Source organism: Rhinolophus sinicus, chromosome 16, assembly GCF_057876585.1.
Source record: "Rhinolophus sinicus isolate RSI-liver-muscle chromosome 16, RSI-T2T, whole genome shotgun sequence".
Classification (NCBI taxonomy): Eukaryota; Metazoa; Chordata; class Mammalia; order Chiroptera; family Rhinolophidae; genus Rhinolophus; species Rhinolophus sinicus.
In genome coordinates, this window is record NC_142516.1 from 132,651,616 (window position 1) to 132,674,818 (window position 23,203).

The following is a 23,203-nucleotide window of genomic DNA, read 5'->3' on the forward strand; positions in this document are numbered from 1 at the left end:
AAATTGGGCATCCTTTTACCTTTCCCACACTTCTCACATCAGTTATATATACACATTAAATTATGTTGGTTCTGCCTCCTAAATTCTTCAAAAATGTTTTCTTTTTTTTCATTACCATCACTTGCCTTCAGTTTCTTGCATGTACTTACAAAGTGGCGTCTTACCTAGGCTCCTTTCCATCTTGCTTCTTATAATCTATGTTCTATACTACATTACAGTTTTAGTGTTTTTCTTCAAGAATTCAGTTTTGATTATGCCAGTGTCCTACTTTAAATTCAGTGCTTCTGCATTGCTGTTAGAATGAAGTCCAAAAATCCTTAACATGGCTTAAACGCCCTGTATGATTTGTCCCTAGCTTAACTTTTCCAACATCATTTCACTACGCTTAAATCACTGTAACTTCTTATTAGGATTTCCTCTAATAGGCTTCTCTCTCTTTTACCTCTGGACTTTCATACTATATTATATTCATGTTGTTGGACCTCAGCTAGTTGCTACCCAGATTTCATATAACTTAGTTCCTCTTGAAGTTTTCCCTGTGTAAATCTGAATTAATAATGCCCTTTCTATTCTCCAATTACTGTAAATACTATTACATATTATCGTAATTACTTAACTACTTATTTTTATTCTCTGATAAGACTATGAATGAGCTCGTTCACCAATATCTTCCTACTGAGAAGATATACTTTCTTTCTCTTGGTTAAATACTAGGGGGTATAGCTGGTTCATAGAGTAGGTTTTTTGTTGTTGTTTTTAAATTTTATTGGGGGATATTGGGGAACAGTGTGTTTCTCCAGGGCCCATCAGCTCCAAGTCGTTGTCCTTCAATCTGGTTGTGGAGGGCGCCGCTCACTGGCCCATGTGGAAATCCAACCAGATACCTAGTTGTTCAGAGCTCCCGCTCTCATCAATGAGCCATCCGGCTTCCTCTAGAGTAGGTTTTATGTTTAGCATTTTAAGAAACTGCCAAACTGTTTCCTAAAGTGGCTGTACCATTTTACATTTCCTCCAGCTGTATATGAGGGTTCCAATTTCTCCACATTTCTTCAGCGACAATGAGATAGATACAATTTTTACATTAACAACTTTTGAGTTAATATATAAAATATATTTTAAAACATTAAAAACAACAACAACAAATTTTCCACATATTGTCCAACACTTGGTATGATCAGTCTTTTTTAATTTTAGCCATTCTAGTAGGTGTGTAGTGGTATTGCATTATGGTTTTAATTTGTATTTCTCTAATTACTAATGATGCTGAGCATCTTTTTGTGTGCTTATTTGTCATCCACCTATCTTCTTTGGTGATGTGTCTGTTAGAATTGTTTGCCTAATTTTTAGTTAAGCTGTTTGTCTTCTTGAGTTTTGTTTCTGAGAGTCATTTATTCTGGATATAAGTCCTTTGTGAAATATGTGCTTAGTAAATATTTTCTCCGTGTCTGCTTACTTTGAGTTTCATTTGTTCCTTAGTAAATATGTTCTCCGTGTCTGCTTACTTTGAGTTTCATTTGTTCCTCTTTTTCTAGTTTCTTAGGATAAAAGATCACATCATTGATTGGAGACCTTTTTTTCTTTTCTAATTGTAGTGCCATCAAGTTTCCTTTAAGAACTGCTTTTTTTTTTGCAACCTACAAATTTTGATATGTTGTGTTTTCATTTTCATTCAGCTCAAAATAACTTCTAATACTTTTTATTTCTTTGACTAATGAATTTGGACATACGTTACTTTGTTTTATAGTATCTGAGGGATTTTATAAGTATTTTAGTGTTTTTGATATCTCATTTATGCCACTGTATTCAGAGAACATATTTTGTATGACTTGAATCGTTTTATATTTTTTGAATCTTGTTTTATGGCCCAGGAGGTGGTTTATCTTAGTAATAAGTTCTGTATACACTTGAAAATAATTGGTATTCTGCTATGATTGGGTGGAGTGTTTTATAAATAATTAGTTTATATTAGTTGACAGATGTTCGGGTCTTCTATATCTTTACTGATTTATGCATACTTGTTTTGCCAATTATTGAGAGAGAAACATATTGAAATCTCTGGCTGTAACTGCTAATTTGCCTATTTTTTCTTGTATGTCTGTTAATTTTTGCTTTATGTATTGTGAAGCTCTGTTATTAGATGCATAAGCATTTAGGATTGTTCTGTCCTCGATAAATTGACTCCTTTATTATTATGAACTAGCTGTCTTTATACCTGGTAATGCTCTCTACTCTGCAATTAGATATTAATATAATTACTCCAGATTTCTTTTTGTTAGTCAGCATGGGAAAGCCTTTCTCATCCTTCTGCTTTTAATCTATTTATGTCTTTAAATTTAAAGCAGGTTTCTTGTAGGCAGCATATAGTTGGGTCCTGCTGGTTTATCCATCCAGTCTGCCAATCTCGGTTTTTTAATTGTGTAGTTTTGATTATACTTAATTTGATTATTGATATGTTTGAGTCTAAATCTACCATATTAATAATTTTCAATCACAGTTTTCCTTCATGGGATATTGTACCACTCCAGTATGCTTTCATTTCTCTCTCTCTGCCTTTTGTGCTGTTGTTGACATACTTCTACATATGTTAGAGACTTTAAATACATTGCTATTATTTTTGCTTTAAATAGTTGATTATCTTTTAAAGAGATTTAAATAATACAAAAAGTCTTCATATTTAGTATAGTTAGTATTTCTGGTGCTTTTCATTTTTGCATGTGTGTAAAGTCAGATTTCCACTGGGTATCATTTAATTTCTGCTTGTAGTAGTACTTCTTTTCACATTTTTTATAATGCGGGTCTACCAGTGACAAATACTTTTAGCTTTTGTATATCTGGAAAAGTCTTTATTTTACCTTGATTAATAACTGGGTAAAGAATTGTAGGGTGAAATTTTTATTCCCCTTTTATTTCTTCAAAGATTTTCCTATATTGTCCAATGGCTTACACTGTTTTTCCTGAGAAATCTGCCATCATCTTTTTTTTTTTTTTTGTCTTCTGTTTGTAATGTGTGTTTTTACTCTCTGGTTGTTTGTAAGATTTTTCTCTTCATAGTTGATTTTTAGTATTTGATTACAATATGCCTTGGGATTTGTTGAACTTTTTCAGTTTGTGTTTTTATAATTTTCTTCAAATTTGGGGAAATTTTGACCATTATTCAAAATTTTTTTGTCTTCCTCTTTCCTCTTCTTCAGGACTTCAGTTACATGTATATTTGAAAATTTGGAATTCTTTCACGTCTCCTTAATTTGCCTTGATTTTTGTTGTTGTTGTTGTTTATTTTCTCTGTTCAATTTTGAATGATTTCTGTTGTTATTCATCAAGTTCATTCTTCTTCTGTGTTATCTGATCTACCATTAACTTTTGGTGTATGTTTCATCTTAGAAATTATAGTTTTTATGTCTGTAGGTTCTATTTGTTTCTTTTTTGTATCTTTTATGTTTCCACATAGCACATACAATCTTGACTGTAGCTTCTTGAATATATGGAATACAGTCATAATAACTTCTAACATCCTTGTCTAACAATTCTATCATTGCGTCTTCTTTGTCAGTTTTGATTGATTGATTTTTCTCCTCATTTTGGATGATATTGTCCTTCTTTGCATGCCTTCAACATTTTTACTGGATGCCAGAAATTGTGAATTTTGCCTTGTTGGATACTAGATATTTTTGGATTTATGTTGATGAACTTGTTGTAGTGTGCTTATGTTACTTGGACATAATTTGATCCTTTTGGGTTCTGCTTTTAAGCCCTATTATGGAGGACCTGAGCAGCATTTAGCCTAGGGCTAATTTTGCCCCATTACTGAGGCAAAACCACTTCTGTTTATTTTACTCAGTGCCATATTAATTATGGAGTTTTTCACTGGAAATGGTAGGAAAAGGCACTCTTTCTAGTCCTGTGTGAGTTGTGGGGTTTGTTTTTGCTAATCTTTCCAGTTGATTCTTTCTCTAGCTTCAGGTGGTTTCCTTATATGCATACATTGATCAATATTTAACTGAATATTTTGAAAGGAAGCCTTTGCAGAGATTTCAAGTTGTCTGTGCAGCTCTCTCCTTTCTGGTTCTTTGCCAGTTGAACTCTAGCTGCATTGGATTCCTCAGACAACTAGCTCCATCTCCTCATGGAGACAATTGAGCTTTGTTTCGGTTTTCTCACTCATAATCTGTTAACTTTCACTAGACAGCAAACTAGGACAATAGTAAAGCTCACCTTATTTGTTTTCTGTCTCGGATCACTGCTCTTGATTGCCTGGCATCCAATGTCTTAAAAACTGTTACTGAATATATTTTGCCTTGTTTTCTGCTTGTCACCGCTGGCAGGATAAATCTGGTCCCTGTTACTCCATCTTGCCTAGAAGTGGAAGTTAGAACTATGGATTTTAATAGCTGTAGATCATCCCGTTGAGTGGATATGCCATAACTTCACTTAGCTGTTTCCTAATTATTTGCCATTTAGGTTGTTTCTAAGTTTTTGATATGCACTATAACACTGTAGCATACATCTTAATACTTATGTTTTTTTTTTAATCCAGTTGGAGGATAAATTGCTGGAAATGAGATTACTGGGTTGAAGGGTATAATCCTTTTTATGGTTCTTGATAAAAATTCCAAATGAATTTGTATAATGTTACTGACAGCATGAAGGTACCAATTTCAACATAACCTTCCCAGTGTCTGATCCTTTAATCAAAATTTTATCTACTCATTAGTAGGTACATAATGATATATTAGGTTTGCTTTAATTTTTGATATTTTTAATTGGGTTGAATGTTGTTTCATGTAGTGTCATACAACTTTTAACAGAAATTTCTGGTACTTTTACAAACTTAAAATTATTAGGAAAATGTTTAGTTTACCACTACCGTTCATATTTACTGTAGACCATGGAACAGTTAAAATTGATGTTAATTAGTGAATTTTTAAAAGTTATAATAAGACTTAAAATCCAGAAGCCATAAAAAGTAAGATTGATAAATTCAACTACTTGAGAATAATAAATTTATGCGTGGAGAAAAGCATTGTATCATAAGACAAATGACAAAATGGGGAGAATATTTCCAACTCATGCACAAAGCTAATATCCCTACTACATGAAGAATTTTTAGAAATTGGGAAGAAAAAACCCATAGTCCAGTAGAAAAATTGTCAAAGTACTGAGCAGAAAAAGAGATACAGTGTTTCCTTACATGTGAAAAGTTGCCTAACTCATAGTATAAATAAGAAATGCAATGAAAATTATATCCGATGTAATTTTTCAGCTACCAGGATGGCTAAAATGCACAAGTTTGACTCTGTGGGTGAGATTGTGAGGAATTCTTATTTATTTCTGGCTGGCCTGCTAAATTGTAACCACCATTTTGGTGGACAATTTGACAGTGCCTCAAAAAAATGATGAATGTATTTACCCTCTGATATAGCAATTCTACTTTTGGGAAATTATTCTATAGCTGTACCTGCACCCATTGTTATTATTCATTATAATAATAGCACTATCATAATAAGACTTGTTAAAATCCAGAAGCCATAAAAAAGTAAGATTGATAAGTTCAACTACCTGAGAATAATAAATTTATGTGTGGAGAAAAGCATTGTATCATTAGGTTGGTGCAAAAGTAATTGCAGTTTTTAAAAGGTTGAAAACAATTGCAAAAACCACAATTACTTTTGCACCAACCTGATACCATTTTTTTTTAATAACAAGAGATTAGAAAAACGAAAGTATCAGTTGGGTACTGGTTCAGTAAACTATAGAACATTCTTGCAATGTAGTTTCGTAAAGCTGTACAGAAAATGAGGCGGGCCTCTATGTATGATTTGGGAAGATATATAGATAAGTGAAAAAAAGGGATGTGCTGAGTAGTGTTTATGGTATGCTACCTTTTATGTAAGAAAGGTTTGACAATAAAAACATACTTTGTTCTTGCTTATATTTGCATGAAATACTGTAAGATAATCTAAGAAATTAATAAAAGTGGTTATTTTGGGGAAGGCAAAAATGAAATAGGCAGAGATGAGGTGTGAGCAAGACTTCTCATTGTATTCAATTTACATCAGTTTGACGTTTGATCAATGTGAAAATTAATGTAAAATATTTGTTATCACCTAGTATGTTCTAGTTAATATGAGTTAACTTCTAATTTAATGATCATTAATATAAAATTCTTCTCTTTAGAAAAGAATACTGCATTGAGGGATGGACTTCTAGTATTCTTCTTCTTAATTGTTCCCCTTATTGTATTTGCTGCTTTTGTCTTCATCAAGAGAAATCAACTACGGAAAAGCTGCTTCAGAAAGAAGAGATCACAAACATATGAGTACTTAGATTTTTTTTCTTTTAAATTCACATGAAATAATTTAAAGTTATTATTAGTGATGATAGTCATATTATAGAGGCTGATTTAAAAATAGGGTTGTAAGTTATCTCTATAATATTCTTTTGACATGATTGGCAGGGGTAAGAAGATAATGGTGACTCAGCTACATGTTAAAATGGTGAGGGGGAAAGGATTATGGTGACCAGCCTGTATATTACTGAAAATGGTCCTTAGGGTTCATTTTGCTTGACATTGATTTCTGATGGTGGAGTAAGTAGGATTTGGGGTGATAATTTCTGACTTGGGCTTCTTAATTAGAGATTAAAATATTCGGGATAAAAATTAAAAAATGTAAATGTTGAACATTTTCTTATTGTCTCTTTCTTACGGTTAATGTGAGGATGAAATGAGGAAATGTTAACACATAAAACCCACAGCACATTGTTGGCACAGTTTAATTACTTAATGACTAGTTTTTATTATGATAATTTTAAAATATACATACCTTGTCTTTTACTTCAGTACCCTATTTTTTTCACTTACTACATAAACATTTTTCCTAGAGTATCCTGATATTAGCTTTAATGTTTAACATAGTCAAAAACAGATTTAGATTCCTATCCTTTCTTTCTCTTACTTTTTTACACTCTCCAGACTGGGCAAGCCATGTAATTCCCTAATCAGCATCTCCGAAATTGTAGTTCCTTAACCATAGCTATCTCTTATACATCTCTACCTAGCGACTTGCTGTCCCCCCGGCATGTCTAAAACTTAGCTGACTTCCTATTTTTAGCTGACTTCCTAATTTTTAGATTGACTACTTCAAGTTTTGTATATGCAATTTAAGACTGTACTTTTACTCTTCTCTGATTTTAGGAAGACTTGAGGAGAAAAGTTTGGAACATTGGCCTAATTGACCAAATTACATAATTTCTTAGAATTTCAGCTTATTTAATTGTGAAATGGGGTTAACCAAACTTCTAGTGCCGTAAGGATTAAAAATGTGTGAAAGCTGTTAAAAATGCTATGAAAACTTTAGCTATGATCATGATCATCTTCACCACCCTACCAATATCATGGTTCTGTTTGGGGGAAAATACAAGGTATGGATAATATGTCATATGGAAATGTTTTAATCGCAATTGAGCTCAAAAGTAATTCTGTCTTTCAGATCAGATGGCAAAAATCAAGGAAAAGTTTCTAGACACCCAGTGAGTGTTCCTCGGCATGTTTCCCCAGTGACTCCTCCCAGAGGCGTTGTAAGTTTAAAATGAATAATTGTTTTTCTTTACTATTATTATGGTATCAGATTTTTAAACACTGAAAAAATAATTGTCACATAGATGTAGAAAGAAACAAAGATAACTTCTTAATAATTTAGGGATGTGGTTTATAGGTGGTCTCTGGGTTAGTTAAAGAAATACCAGTAGAGCCTCGGGCTCAGAGGAGAGGGAAAACATCTAGATATTAAGAATGCCTTGCCTTAAAACCGAGATTGGGAAATGATACGGGACCTGTGCTCTTTCTGTTTTTCTCTTTTTCTGCTATCTTTCTGTTTTCAATGTCTGGCTTCCTTTGGGCATGTTATCAAAGACCTGGTGCTGAGCTCCTGGAATCGACTTAATTGTTTCAGCACTGGGACCAGTAATACTGTTCCTCTGAGTGTATTAGGAAGGATTGGATAATTACATACTATTCTCATTTGCGTGTATCCCTAAGAAATATGTAATATTACTTTATTTTTTAAACTTTGTGTAATGTTTTGTTTGATGTTTTACACAATTATCTGCAACCTGCTTTTTCCTTTAACATTGCTTTGTGATTTATCCCTATCAATACCTGTAGCTCTTGTTCATTCATTTTCACTGTTGATATTATGTTACATAAATACCACAATTTTAAAATCCGTTTTCCTAGTATCAGATTCCAATTTTCCATTATATCTCAGCCTTATGTATTCTATATGTGTATATTCTCATGCATGCATGTGAGTTCTGGGACCACACTATCTAATATAGTTGTTAAAATCCACATATGACTATTTAAATTTCATTTAAAATTAAATAAAATTAAGATTCCTCATTCCCATTTTCAATTCTTAGTAGATCACATGTGGCCACTGACTACTGTGTTGAACAACACAGATATAGCACATTTCCATCATCGCAGAAAATTCTGTTAGAGAGCACTGACCTAGAGGCATATAGGAATTAAATTGCTGGGCTGAAAGATATGTGAATATTTACTGGAAATTGCTTTCCAAAGAGGTTATACCATAAGGTGATTGTACCGTCAGTGGTGCATGAGCATTTCTATCAATTTACATGTTTGTCAACATTTGATATTGTCCGACTTTTAAAGTCTTCCAATTATGTGAACATAAAATGATTAGATAGCCTTCCTCGTGCATACACACACACACACACACACACACACACACATATACATACACACACCCATATATATATATATATGGAGTCTGTTTATTTTACTCCCTTTACTTTTATAAAAAATAAAAAATTGTTTTGCCCTTTTCCCCCTTAATTACATATTTTTGAGACTTTTTTCCATATCACTACATATACAGGATAATCATACAGTTCCTACCTATACAAGTTATAAGTTACATATGTGTTCTTTTTCATCCTTGACATACTTTTTTTTTGTTTTTTATTGTGGTAAAATATATACCAGGTTTCCCCGAAAATAAGACCTAGCCAGATCATCAGCTCTAATGTGTCTTTTGGAGCAAAAATTAACATAAGACCAGGTATTACATTATACAAGACCCAGTCTTACATTAAAATAAGACTGTGTGTTATATTGTATTGTATTATATTACATTATATTATATGCGGTCTTATATTAAAATAAGAGCGGGTGTTATATTACATTATGTTACGTTATATTATATTATATTATACCTGGTCTTATAGTAAAATAAGACTGGGTCTTATATTAATTTTTGCTCCAAAAGACGCATTAGAGCTGATGGTCCGGCTAGGTCTTATTTTTGGGGAAACATGGTATGCCATAAAATTTGCCATTTAATCACTTTTAATACAATTTAGTGCCATTAATTACATTTACAGTGTTGTGCAATCATTACCACTATTTTTTCCTAAAACCTTTTCATTACCCCAAACAGAAACTCTGCACCCATGAAGCAGTAACTCCCGTTGTCCCCTCCCCCTAACAACCACAATCTTACTTTTTTTTTAAAATTGAAGTATAATTGACATATAACATTATATTAGTTTCAGGTGTACAGCATGATTTGGTTATTTCAATATATTGTGAACTGATCACCACAATGAGTCTAGTTAATATTCGTCACCACTCATAGTTACAATTTTTTCTCCTATGAGAACTTTTAAGAGTTACTGTCTTAGCAGCTTTCACGTATACATGACAGTATTGTTAATTATAGTCACCATGCCGTACATTACATCCTCATGACTCATTTAGAAGTTTGTACTTCTTGATCCCTTTGACCCATCCCCCACCCCACCTCTGGCAACCACCAGTCTGTTCTCTGTATCTATGAGTTCAGTTTTTGTTTTTGTTTTTAGATTCCACATATAAATTAGATCATACAGTATTTGTTTTTACCTGTCTGACTTATTTCACTTAGCTGGTAGTTTCAATCTTTCAATATTTTGAACATATCATTCCACTCTCTCCTGAGATTTCTGCTCAGAAATGTGATGCTAGCCTGATGGGGATTCCTTTGTAGGTTACTATCTTTTCCCCCCCTAGCTGCCTTTATTTTTTTATCTTTATTAAATTTATTGGGGTGACATTGGTTAGTAGTTACATAGGTTTCAAATGTACAGTTCTATAGTACATCACCTGTATATTGCATTGTGTGTTCACTACCCATATATTTGACCCCCTTGACCCTTTTCTACCACCTCTTTCTTCCTTACCCTCTGGTAACCACTAAACTGTTATCTGTATCTATGACCTTTTTGTTTGTTTGTTTGTTTGTTTGTTGCTTTCAATTTTATATGCCACATATTAGTGAAGTCATGTGGTTCTCAACTTTTTCTGTTTGACTTGTTTCACTTAGCATGATCTCAAGATTCATTCATGTTGTTGCAAATGGCAGTATTTCATCTTCTCTTATGGCTGAGCAATATTCCTTAAAAAAATTAAGAATAGACTTACTGTACAACCCAGCAATCCTTCTTCTGGGTACCCAAAAAATCTGAAAACATTTATCCATAAAGATATAAGTACCCCTCTCATTGCAGCTTTATTCATGGTGGCTGAGACATGGATACAAACCCTGTCTTTATAATTCTTTCGTTATCATTGACTTTTGACAGTTTTAATACAATGTATTTTAGAGAAGGTCTTTTTGTGTTGATACAGTTAGGTGTTCTGTTAGCTTCTTGTACTTTTATGGTCAATTTCTTCTGTAACTTTGGGAAGTTCTCTTAGATACAGTTCTCTTAAATAATAAATCTATTATTTCTTTAAATAGGCTCTCTGTTCCCTTGTCCCTCTCTCCTATCCATTGTCATTATGTTGCCTTTCCTAACAGAGTTAGATAGTTCTCATACAGTTTTTTTTTAATTTTAAAAAAAATCTTAGTTCTATCCTCAACTTAAATTATTTCCAGATTTCTATCTTCAAGCTTGTTAATTCTGTCTTCCATGTGATCTGCTTTATTTCTAATGCTTTCTAATTCCTCATCCCATTTAATGAGTTATTCAGCTCTAGAATTTCTGTTTGGTTCTTTTTTAAAGTTTAACTCTCTTTACTAAAAAGAACTTCTTTTGTTCCTTAATTTTATTCCTGGTAGACTCACTGAACTGCCTTTCTGAGTTTTTTTTTTTTTTTTTTTTTTTTGTCTTTTGTTGAATTGCTTCATGACGGCTATTTTGAATTCTCTATCATTTAGATCAGAATCTTCCATCACTTTGAGTTTGGTTTCTGGAGAATTGTCATTTTCTTTTCGTGATGCCATCTTACTGTGGTTGTTCATAGTGCTTGATGGGTTTACCACTGTTTGCAAGTAATGAGCATGTACCCCATTGTTTTTAATAGCTGCATACCATTTCATCTTATGGATTTTCCACCAATTTAAAAGCATGTTGTTTCAAATCTTGTTACCACAATAATTTCAGCATCAAGTATTCTTGTGCATAGATCTTTGGATACATGTAAAAGTATGTGTAAATTCCAAAAAGTGAAGTTTAACTATGTCTTTAAAATGCAGTACCTATGGCTTGGTGGAAGGAGATGGAGGCCTTTTTTTTGCTTCCCTTCTCCAGTTTTACAGTATAAGCTAATCACTCTGTGTGGCAAAACATTAGCCCGTTTCATAGTGGGACCCAGAGAATGTTGAAGCTTTTCTTCAACACTGTGTATATTCTGCCACTCACAGAACTTTAGGAAATAACAGTACATAGTGGATAATATCATAGTCAAGCCCACTTCATCAGTGATTTGTAATTAATTCTGATCTTCCCTAACTTTTCCTAATGTAATGTGGCATGTGAAAAATTTTTCTTATTTGAGGCCATGTTATAGAGTCTCGTTTTGTTGTAAAACTTCATTTCAACTACCTTGTTAAGGAAGAATATCATGAATTCCAAATTCTACAGTTGTAGATTAGTGGTATTTGTAGTATCAATTAGGTACTGTGTAGATTTGGCAATAAATTTTTGGGAGATTTAATTTAAAATATATTGACATAGGAAGTATGTCAATGTAGTTGACATATTTAATGAATGTAGTTGATTAGAACCAAGATTATAAGACTTTAGTAATATTGAATTTAAAAAATATATAGCCTTAGAAGAATTAAATATTCTACATTCAATGGCAAAGATGTTAAATAAGCAAAATATTTTTAAACATCAGCATTATAAGTAAGTCATCAATTCACTGATTTATAACTATACTGATTACTATTATACGGAAAATAAACTATATAGAAAATCTATTTATGAGTATATTATGATAATAACTTTTTTTTTTCCTTTTTAGCCCATACATGCAAACAGATTTCCAGTACCAACTTATGCAGCCAAGCAGCCTCAGCAGTTCCCATCAAGGTCTGACGTGAATTTGCTTAGATTACTTGACTAGAATAAAACCTAGGGTTAATGTCTAATATTTTCCCTTGTATTTTAATTTAATTTAGACCCAAGTATTTATTGCCAACATTTTAGATAGAGCTCTATTTACAGAAAAGCTTTTAATAATTTTATGTAAGTATTGTCAGATTAGTTCAGTGTCAAAATGAAATTGTGAAGAGGCTTCAGCAAGATAGTCGACTGCTGCTGCGGCCTTTGATATAATTACTACAATTTACATCTCCAAAGGTCCTTCCGAAACAAGGACCTTTAAAATAACCAGCAGTGTGAAACCAGATAGGTTGGACTAGGCATCAGACCACTACCAGGGAAATAAGGAATTGTGGAGCTAAGGTCCAGGAGAGGAAGGCAGTCTGTCTATGATACCAGCTTTTGGGGCCGGTGTTCTGTGCTAGATGTGTGCATCTATTCAGAAAGTGATAACTGAGAGGGAAGGAAGCTGAGGAGAGCTTTCAACACACTCCCAGGGCTGAAGGAACAATAATTGGAGCCCTGCCGTACATCCCGGGCTTTGTATTACAACCCAGGAGTAAGGGTGAACTAGATCCTCAGTTTATTTCTATGGGTTTTTATATTTGGCTCCCAATAAAAAAAAGCCAGACATATAAGAAAAGAAAATGTTGACTAAAATCAAGAAAAGCAGTCGATCACAGAAACAGACTCAGAGGGTATCCAGTTAATAGAGTTATCAGACCTGGACTTTAAAATAACTGATGATTATGTCATGGAATTAATTAAGATTGAGAATTTCAGCACAGAAGTAGAAACTTAAAAAAAAAAAGAATCACATGAAAGACTCAATAGATGGGCTTAAAATCAGCAAGAAAGGATACAATTTATTATTAGATTTCGCATCACATAAAATGCATTCCACCCACTCCACCTCCCAAAAGTCCTTCAAATTACAATTGAATTGCAGCAGTGAAGTGGGTTTTCGTATAATCTTTATGATACAATAAGAGTGGGTTGAAATCCAACTAAGCATCAAGAGAAGAACATATAAATTGTGAGACAGATATCCACCAGCTATGTTCTAGTATGTTACTGGATTAGAGGTATACCAGAATTGGGTGAAGTGATTAAGGAAAGGGTATACTCAGATTAAAGTATGAAGATTGAGAAGGACATGTATAGAAGTCAAAGCAGGTTTAATTCTCAGAATGGATGGTATGTTTGAGAGAGCTGGAATTTCAGCTTTATGTATATATATAAGGTTTACAGTTACAGTAATTACCTGCCTTTAAATCATACCAACACAAGAGGTGCTTAATCCACATAGTGTTCTCACTTGTCCTTTACTGTTTATCTTTCAAATTTGATGTGTATTCTTTTTAAAAACATAAACCAAAACCCTCATACAACTTTGTTAATTATAGAATAGCATTAAAGTAGGCACTCCATTTTTAGGCTCTTTTTGGAGTCTTCCTTATTAGATTAGTAATTAGATTAGTAATAATCTCAGAATGTAATGTACCCTGAGGATTGTCAGTAGTGTTCAGGATGGTGTTATGTTGGGTTTGTAATGAATGTAGCATTATTCCATTCAGTTGAAACACATGATTGTCTTTTTTCCTCTCACAGGCCACCTCCGCCACAACCGAAAGTATCATCTCAGGGAAACTTAATTCCTGCTCGTCCTGCTCCTGCACCTCCTTTATATAGTTCCCTCACTTGATTGTTTTACCTTTCCTTTTGCAGATATCTTCAGGGAACTGAGCTAAAACTTTTTTTTTCTCCTGATATTTTCTTGAAAAACCTTTCTTCCTGCTGCAACTATGAATGAAAATAAAATACTGCAAAACTAAACAAAAGAAAAAACACACAGAAAAACAGAAATTGAGTCGTGGGAATTGAGAAACATAAGAAATTCATTAAAGCCAGGGAATTTAGAATAACTTTTCCATTTCTGTCACTGAATCAGTGTTATTCAGTCATCTGTGAAGTTAATGCACCTAACATGGATTATGTTATTTTGAACATGTTACTGTAATGATTCTTAAATTAACTGTATTGGTTTAAATTTTGTTATTACGTGCTTAAATGTAATTCTGAATTTTGACCTTAGTTATTAATGTAGTTTCAGGTTGAACATCTGATAATTTAATACCTATGAAAACCGACTAATTACCTGCCAATAATATCTAATATTTTTCATCTTGCACAGACTAATCATCATATTCTAGAATCTTGACTATCTCATTCACTATATGAATAAAGGTTCATTCTGTCTTCAAAAGAATGCACAAAACCCACAATTAAGATCATAATGTTATTTTTAAAGTACAGAATACACTAAAAGTGTATATGTGTGTATTCACACATAGTTATTATCTTCCATTTTTATTGTCATTCTATGGATAAATAATTCAATGGACTCTATGGACAATAGATTCTATGGATCTATCTGTGGATAATGAATATTAGAAAAGTTAATTTAATAATAGAATTCTATTGTGAATCATGTTAAAACATGACATCCTTTTACAATAGCATTATTTTAATAAAGTATAAACTTTAAAGTACAAAGTATTTAATAGAACTAATCAGATAAACTGTTAATTCATGGCTGTAATAAAGCAGGATCAATTATATCTTCAATCAGTTGAGCTGTTACAAAACCACTTGAGAATTTCATGAGCACTTTAAGTCTAAAATCTGAAACTTCAAAGCTTGCTATTAATATAATTTAGAATGTTTACATTTACTAAGGTGTGCTGGATCATGTCTCTGTTGACAGTAATATTTTCAAAGAAATTAGGCTGGAGAAAGGAAGGAAAAAAAATTTTCTTAGATAAGTGCAAAAAAGTTATGGTGGTATCTGAGTTATCATCCAAACCTTGTTAAAAACTGAATTTTTACTATGGAAGAAATGGTATGGATGGTAAAATTTTAAGCACTTAAAAATTTTACATAACCTTTCATAATAAATTTTAATAATAGGTTTATTAATGGAATTTCATTAGTTTTTCCAAAAAAATTTGATTTGTGTGTATATATATGCAAATATAACATTTACAGTAAATAAAATACTTGAAATTCTGTTTTGTGTTGCCTATTAACTTCCTAAGTACTCAGCTATTTATAATCTTATTAATTAAAACATCATACTAGTTTTAGATAAAACTATATTAGTTGAACTTTTATGTATATTATTCACTAACTTTTTAGACTTCTGCCAAATTGTATATGTCTTTTTGTTATTAATGAAAAACAGATTAGTTTTGAAGAAGACAGAACTTTCACAGATATTTCAGTTCTCTGAAGAAGGCACATTATTTTGACAGTCAGATATACATTAAAATTATAAACAATCCCCAAGGATCTTCATGTCCGTTGAAGATGCCTTAATAATCAAGGATAAATTATATGCAACTTTGATGACACTGTTTGGCTGTGTGTTCACAAACTTATCTTGTTCAGGGTATTGCATTTTCCTTCCCTATCAAGCAAATGCCTGGGTCTCTAACCATATAGTTAAGCACAATCCAGGTTTTCTAAGCACAAATCAGATTTTATTAAATTCCATAAATATTTATGGAAACTACCATTTTGCAGGTACTATATTAGGTACTGTGATACATGTTCTGGATCCATCCTGTTATGGAGAGAGCCATATACAAGAGTAAGAATAATATAAAGTCTGTTCTATTAAAGATTTAGACAGCAAAGGTTTAGGAGAGGGGAATAACAGAAATAAAAGAACTAGAAATTCATTCAAAATACTTTAATTGACAAGTCTAAACATTTAGTGTAATTGTTCTAATGCTATGAAGGAAGATGAAATCAGATTTTGACTCAACTGTCTAAGCATTGTTAGTCAAATATTGTCTGTTCCTGTTGAGATACAAGCTAGGTGTATACTTTTGTTGCCTTGTTTTTGCTTATGCTATTCCTTTTCTGGCTTAGATTGACCTGTTGAAACCCTGTGCATCCATAAAGTTGAATCTTAACTGTCAGTTTAGGTGTGGTGATTCTCTAAATGAACTTTTCTGTGTTCCCATGGAGACTTTTAGTTTGCCCGCCTTTCTGTAAATTAGTATGAGAGATTCATTCTTTGGGATTTGAAAAGAGTTAAAAGATAGTGCATATAGATGGAGACTGGAGGTGAGGCTGGGAGGGAGGAGGCGTTGGCAGTCTAAGGGAATAAGGTGGTAATGTTCATTCAGGAAAGACCAGAAGTCAAGGTGGCCAAAGCATTGCAGGTAGGGGAAAAGAGGTGGCAGCTTGGGTTCCAATGTAAAAAAGTGTTGAATACTGTGTTGACGAATTTGGTTAGAATTTTCTACTGTATCATACGTATTTTGTAACTATGGGCAAGAATCTTGTCCATCTCATTCACTACACGAATGAATGAATATACATTGTCCTGAGAAGTTACTGAACAAGAGAATGACATCACATGAATTATAGCCAAGGGCCTGTGGAGAACCAGATTGATTGGAAGAAAAGTAGACACAGTTTGGTTACAAAGTGCATTTAGGCAGTAGGTATGGGGGAAAAAAGCATAGCAGGCTCTTGTTGGAGATAAAATCTCACTTTCTCCTTTCTTGGAATCTTTTTTTTTTACACCTAGTTAGTTTTTTGTTTTTTTTTTTAATTTTAGAAACCGAGCTTTTATAAATGTGTATGTATTTGTGTGTGTTGTGTGTCCGCGTTCGTACAGTGTTTAATTCATTCGTACAGCTTTTAATTCAGAAAGTATTACACGTTCGTATTTTTAAGCACCTAGCAGTGTCCGATACAAAGCGACACGTAATGAACGTGTTCTTTCAGGCCCATCAATACGAAGGGAAAGGTTTGGGAGGGACCACGACCGCGAGGAGCGGCTGGGGTGGGTAACGTCCGCTGAGCGGAGGGCCACAAGGTGGGGCGGGCCTCGGGTGGGAGAGCGGCTGCGGCCTACGCGGGGAGGGGTTTAAGGCGGCACCACTGCCGGCTGCTAGTCGCTGTTAGTACCGGACGCAGAAGAGCAGGCCCCGCGGCCTCGCGAGAGCGCCGCCTCGTGGGGGCGCGGGGAGGCTGCCCCCTGGGGCCGGGCGTTCCAGGCCGGTGCTGGTCGGCGTCTGGCTCGAGCCGGCCCAACGACAGCCGGCCGAGGACGGGGCTTGGAGCCGAGAAGCCGCACCATGTTCCGCTTAATGATTCTGTTTGCCGGGCTCGGTGGCTTGCTAGCGTCAAGACCTGGTAAGCCAGTGGAGACCCTTGTTACTCGGGTCTGGGGCTGGAGGAAGGTTATTTCCTTCTTTCAACCTGTAACTGCTGTCGTCAAACTGGCCCTACTCAGTAAGAAACTCGGAGTCCTCCCCTACTTTTTGGTTTCTTTTGCCCTGGAAACTGGGCCGTTTTGGGCTCTCGGTTGGGATAGAGAAGTAACTCATGAGAGTAGATTACCGTGTTTCCCTGAAAATAAGAACTAGCCAGACCATCAGCTCTAATGCGTCTTTTGGAGCAAAAATTAACATAAGACCTGGTATTATGTTGTATTTATTATATTACATTATATTATAACTGGTCTTATAGTAAAATAAGACCAGGTCTTACATTAATTTTTGCTCCAAAAGACGCATTAGAGCTGATTGTCCGGTTGGATCTTATTTTTGGGAAATGTAATTTTAATAAACTCAAGGACAAATCTCTTACTTTGAATTTGGGTTTGGCCTTTCTTGTAGATCTGTCATGCACTTCACCAAACTGCCTCAAAATTTCTTACACTCGAAAAGCACCCCAGAAACTTTTGAACTCCACTCAAACTCCAAAAAACTGACTTTTCTCATATCATTTGTTCCAACATAACTTGTATACAGTAATAATTTGTCCTGCAACACAAAATAATGTTTGAAACAACAAATCAGTTTGATTATTTTGAGTCGAATTTTCATGAGAAGTGGGGAACTTCCAGTAAAAAGGTAGGTAGAATTTAGTTTCCACCATTCTCTGGATTTTGGTCAATACACTACATTGTTTCATTAAGGGGAAGCACATCTTCCCAATGTTGCATTCCATTATAGATCTCATTGCCCTACCAGGAAGACATGTTATGAGAGGTTATATTGTAGTCATGTAGACTCCAACACAGAGTGAACTCATGGTCATCTGAAGCATAAAATTGTAGTTATAGACATCTAATAGAAGATAACAATGTTTTACTTGTACCATTTCTGTTTTCAAAACATAAGGAAAGGTTACTAGTCAATGTCCAGATCTGAGTAAGGGGTATACCTTTATGAGCAAGGAGGTCACAGTGGAAGATAGTCATATCTGGGGCTTGTTTTCCAGAGGGATGTCAATATGTGCTTTCAAAGAGGCCAAAAGAGAACCCTGCATTTTTACCAGTCAACTTTTTCCATCCTTCTAGAGATAGAGGCCAGGCCCCCAATTCAGGAATCTCATGTGTGTGGTTTGTTGTAGTACAGATCCAACAAGTCAGTGACACTTGCAGATTCAGGAAGTTTCTGCAGGGAAGGAACAAAAGGGTATAATAAAGTATAATTTTTAGCAATGAGGGTTACAAAAAGAGGTAAGAGGCCAAACCAAGAGCTTAATGAGATTCAATGTAAGAACTCAAGAAAGGTGACTACTGTACTAGCTAATGTGAGTTCTAAGTGAAATAAAACAGTTGATGTGCAGATGTGATTTTACAAGGCACCTACCAATATAATATAGCAAGTTTTTCTGAATTGCAAGGTGTTACCACCATACGTTACAAATTGAACTTAGAAAAGTAGATAAAAGAGTTCCTCCAACAAAATGATTTAAGAGAAGGGTTGCAAAAAGAATGATAAATTGTCTGGTTGGAAAAACATGGGATTATACTGGCCTGGTCCAGAATCTTGGGAAACCTGTCTATTCGGATGTGTCTGCTTCTGCTCCTTGGAAATTTTGAGCTTTAGGTCTCCAATGAGGACAGAGTGCCAAGCTGGTGTTGGAGCTTTCTTTAAATGAGAAACATGAATCCAAGAATCAATGCCTTTAGGTTTGGTGGCACAAAGATTAGTTAAAAGTACCTGCTAAGGTCCCTTCCACCGGGGTTGTAGAGAAGCTTTATGGATGTCCTTTCCAATGGACAAAATCTCCAGGATGTAAGTTATGGTGGAACAGGTCTCCGTCTCTTGGGAGTATACTGTGAAAAGACTGCTGGACTAGTTGGCTTTTTTTCTTAAAGCCTCAGGTAATCCTTACACTAAGACAACATATCTCCTTTGACAAGGAGGGGTTCATAAACATACAAGTGCAATCCAATACCATCAGATGCTTAGGAACAATTTCAAATGGTGATAGTTATGTCTACCAAAGGGTATAGATCTTAGATTCATTAAAACAATGGGCAGTAACTGGCCAAGGAAGATTAAAGACCTATACAAATTTACCAAGTTTTTTTTTTTTTTTTTATAATGCCATTTTGTCCTTTCAATCAGTCTAGAAGACTGAGGGTGATAGGCACATTGAAAATGTTGTAAAATAGGCCAAATATTACAAACTGTGTTAAGAATTTGGCCAGTGAAATGGGTGCCTCTGTCATTGTGCAACTCTTAATAGAATTCCCCAGGTGGAGATGATTTTTTCTAACAGGATTTGGCCACAGCAAAGGCTATAGCCTTTTGACAGAGAAATGCTTCTACCCAATGAGAGTACATGCAAACCATCACCAAAAACACTTTTATAACCCTGGGAACGGGACAGCTGAATAAAATTGTCATACCTCAAAGGGTCCTTTGGTAAATGGAAATGACCCATTGAGGTGTGGATAGGTTTACCTGTTATAGTTTGGGCAGATGACACCTCTGAGGCAATTCTGGGAGAAGTTTTCCAAAAATTCTGTCCCCAACACAACATTTTATGTGTGCCTCAATGTGTTATTTTATGGATTAATTTTAATATTGTTTCCTGGGTGATGTCTGACAGGACTGGACGTCCATCTGGCCCATACCATAATTTAGTTTTGGAACTGTAGAGGTGATAAAATACGGTGAATGTTTAAAAAATTTACTACAGTAAAAGACGCATTGCTATTAATCTCTTTCAAAATACTTCTCTTTCTCACTTCAGACACACTTATCCCATCAGTCTTGCTGCTTTCTGAAGTAGTTCTGGAAGTCTTTCATTAATGTCTTTAGTTGCATTGTTGTGGCTGCCTCAATATCCTGAATCGATTCAAAACGTTTACCTTTCATGGTCATGTTGATTTTGGGGAAGAGCCAGAAGTCGCACAGTGCCAGATCCAGTAAATAAGGTGGATGAGGACACACTGTAATGTTTTTATTTGTCAGAAATTGCTGTACCCAGAGTGATATGTGACATGGAGCGTTGTCATGATGGAGGATGAAGTAAAGACACGAAAGAGGACTTCCAGAACTGCTTCAGAAAGTGGCAAGGAAGATGGGATAAGTGTGTTCGAAGTGAGGGGCATTAATGGCAATGTATCTTTTACTGTAATGCATTTTTAAAATTTAAACATTCACTGTATTTTTGATCACACGTCATAAGTACAATGAACATCTTTCCATCTTTGCATTTCTTCTACGGTGGCATGTTGCCCATCTCTATTTGTTTTGAATCTTTAGTATCATTTATACTAATGGTGATGCTGTTTAGAAATGGTAACTTTGGGAGGTAATTAAGATTTTGTGATACGAGATTATTAGAGGGTTGTGATCACAAATTAGGAGGAACGGATTCTAGCAATTTATTGGTTTGGTCAGCTGTCATAGCCATCATAACTGGAATTTTAAATTTCAACTGCTGTTTAGGGAGAGCTATCAGAAGAGTCAAGTGTCTTGAGATTAATTTATCCCTTAGGAGAAACAAGATACTAGCCTGGAATTTGCCTAAAATATCTTGCCTGATTAAATGTACTGGGGCAGAGGTCACAAGGAGAAATTGGAGTGATCCCTGTAAGGGACCTATACTACTGTGTTTCCCCGAAAATAAGACCTAACCGGAAAGTAAGCCCTAGCATGATTTTTCAGGATTACATCCCCTGAACATAAGCCCTGATGCATCTTTTGGAGCACAACTTCATATAAGACCCGGTCTTATTTTCAGGGAAACATGGTAAAAGGCCAAGGGAGAGACTTGTATATTTCTTTCCATGACATGATTAGAACCCCGCAGAATTTTGATTTTTTTCTATGCTATGAGGAAAAGATATTGAGAGGCTGGTGGGGTTAAAAACTGATGAAGTTGCCCCGGCATCAATGAGGGCTCTAATGATTTCTTCCCTAATTGTTAGTTCTACTTTGCCCAAAGAATTCAAAGGGAAGATTGAAAAATAAAACCTCTGGATATTCCTCAGAGCATCCCTAGTCTGAATGCATGTTTGAAATAAGTGGTAGGTGCTTTATTAATTTCTTAGGCAATTCATGAAATGGAACCATACAAGGAACCTCTGCCTGTTGATAAGGCTTTCACTTTAATTTTGGACAATATTTTTCTCCCAAGGACCTGGTTGTTTGCAAATAATGGCAAATGCCTTGTGAAGATGGAGTCTGCCTAGGAAATTTTTCTTCTTTTCTTTGGGGCCTCCTATTTGAGGCAGATAGCTGTTGGAGTTGCAAATTCGTAATTTGAGCAGCTTTGCTCTTGGCTGATTTATGGATGGTTCTAGCCATTTGCAAGGTTAATAAGTAGTTTATTTATTAGAGGCCATTGTAAGCCAATCGTATGATGTCATTTAACTAAGGTTCTCAGTTCTTCATCTAACCCACTAAGGAACATGGCATTGAAAAGCACCTGAAATCTATGTAATTTTACTAACAATTGTCACCCCAATAAATTTAATAAAATAAAATTAAAAAAAGAAAAGAAAAGAAAAAAAAGCAAGTAAGTAGAAGCATCAATTTTCTCTAAGCCTAAAAACTGCTTAAAAGCAACTTCTAGGTGATTGTAATAATCTAGCACTGGTTCGTTAGGATTTTGTATGGTTTGCTGGAATTTGTCCTGTAACAGAGGCACATATTGGTAAGTTCTAATTGTTCCACATACTAGTCCTTTAATACTCTTATCGTACCTGTAGTAAATCAAGTGGATGAGGATGGAGGTTTCTTCAAGACTTCAGAGCTATTAATGGCACTGCCATTCCATAGTACCCTGTCGTGCCGAATCCACACACTGTCCTTGACTCCATGCCTATAAATAGTGCCTTCTTTATTGTTACAGATTTATGTAGTGCCTTCTTTAGTATTCCTGTTGATCAGGAAAGTCAGTACCTTTTTGCCTTCACTTGGAAAGGCTGATAGTACACCTGGACTGGCTTAATGTATGACAGCTAGATTCTCAAAGCTACTTCTGCATTCAATCTGTTGCTATGTTTTATTTGAAGTATACGAAGGAAATCAGTGTATGTAATTGGTAAAGGGAGAAGTATTTTAATAGCCTTTTCAGATAATTACCAGTATTCTCCTTTGAATATTACACTAAAACTTGATAGATGGTAAAAGTTGCAGTGTGGAATCTAAAACATACCAATGGACTTTTCTTAACTGCTACATTAAAATCCATTGATCTATCTTGAACTTTAATAGATCTTTTACTCGTACTTATATTACATTTTTTTTTTAATTATTTTAAATTGTGGTAAAATACACATAACATAAAATTTACCATCTTAACCATTTTAAAAAAATTAATAAACTTTATTTTTTAGAGCATTTTAGGTTCACAGCAAAACTGAAGGAAGGTACAGAGATTTCTTACCTCTGTCCTCACATATATACAACCTCTATTATTGACATCCTATATCACACTGGTGCATTTGTTACAATTGATGATCCCACAATGA

At 34.5% G+C, this 23,203-nt stretch overlaps 2 protein-coding genes across 2 annotated transcripts in view; both read left to right on the forward strand.

The window, feature by feature from the left end:
• Nucleotides 1-15,465, forward strand: part of ADAM9 (ADAM metallopeptidase domain 9) — a 98,169-nt gene extending 82,704 nt beyond the window's left edge. The window contains exons 19-22 of the mRNA XM_019748146.3: nt 6,175-6,316; nt 7,488-7,575; nt 12,317-12,384; nt 14,008-15,465. Coding sequence (XP_019603705.3) covers nt 6,175-6,316; nt 7,488-7,575; nt 12,317-12,384; nt 14,008-14,101 — 392 coding nt within the window. The 3' untranslated portion in view covers nt 14,102-15,465. The remainder of the gene's footprint in view (nt 1-6,174; nt 6,317-7,487; nt 7,576-12,316; nt 12,385-14,007) is intronic.
• A 2,099-nt stretch (nt 15,466-17,564) lies between these two features.
• The window catches only part of LOC109439478 (disintegrin and metalloproteinase domain-containing protein 32-like), a 121,038-nt gene continuing 115,399 nt past the window's right edge, over nt 17,565-23,203 (forward strand). Inside the window, exon 1 of the mRNA XM_074331501.2 lies at nt 17,565-17,709. Within this exon, the coding sequence (XP_074187602.2) occupies nt 17,565-17,709 (145 nt within the window). The remainder of the gene's footprint in view (nt 17,710-23,203) is intronic.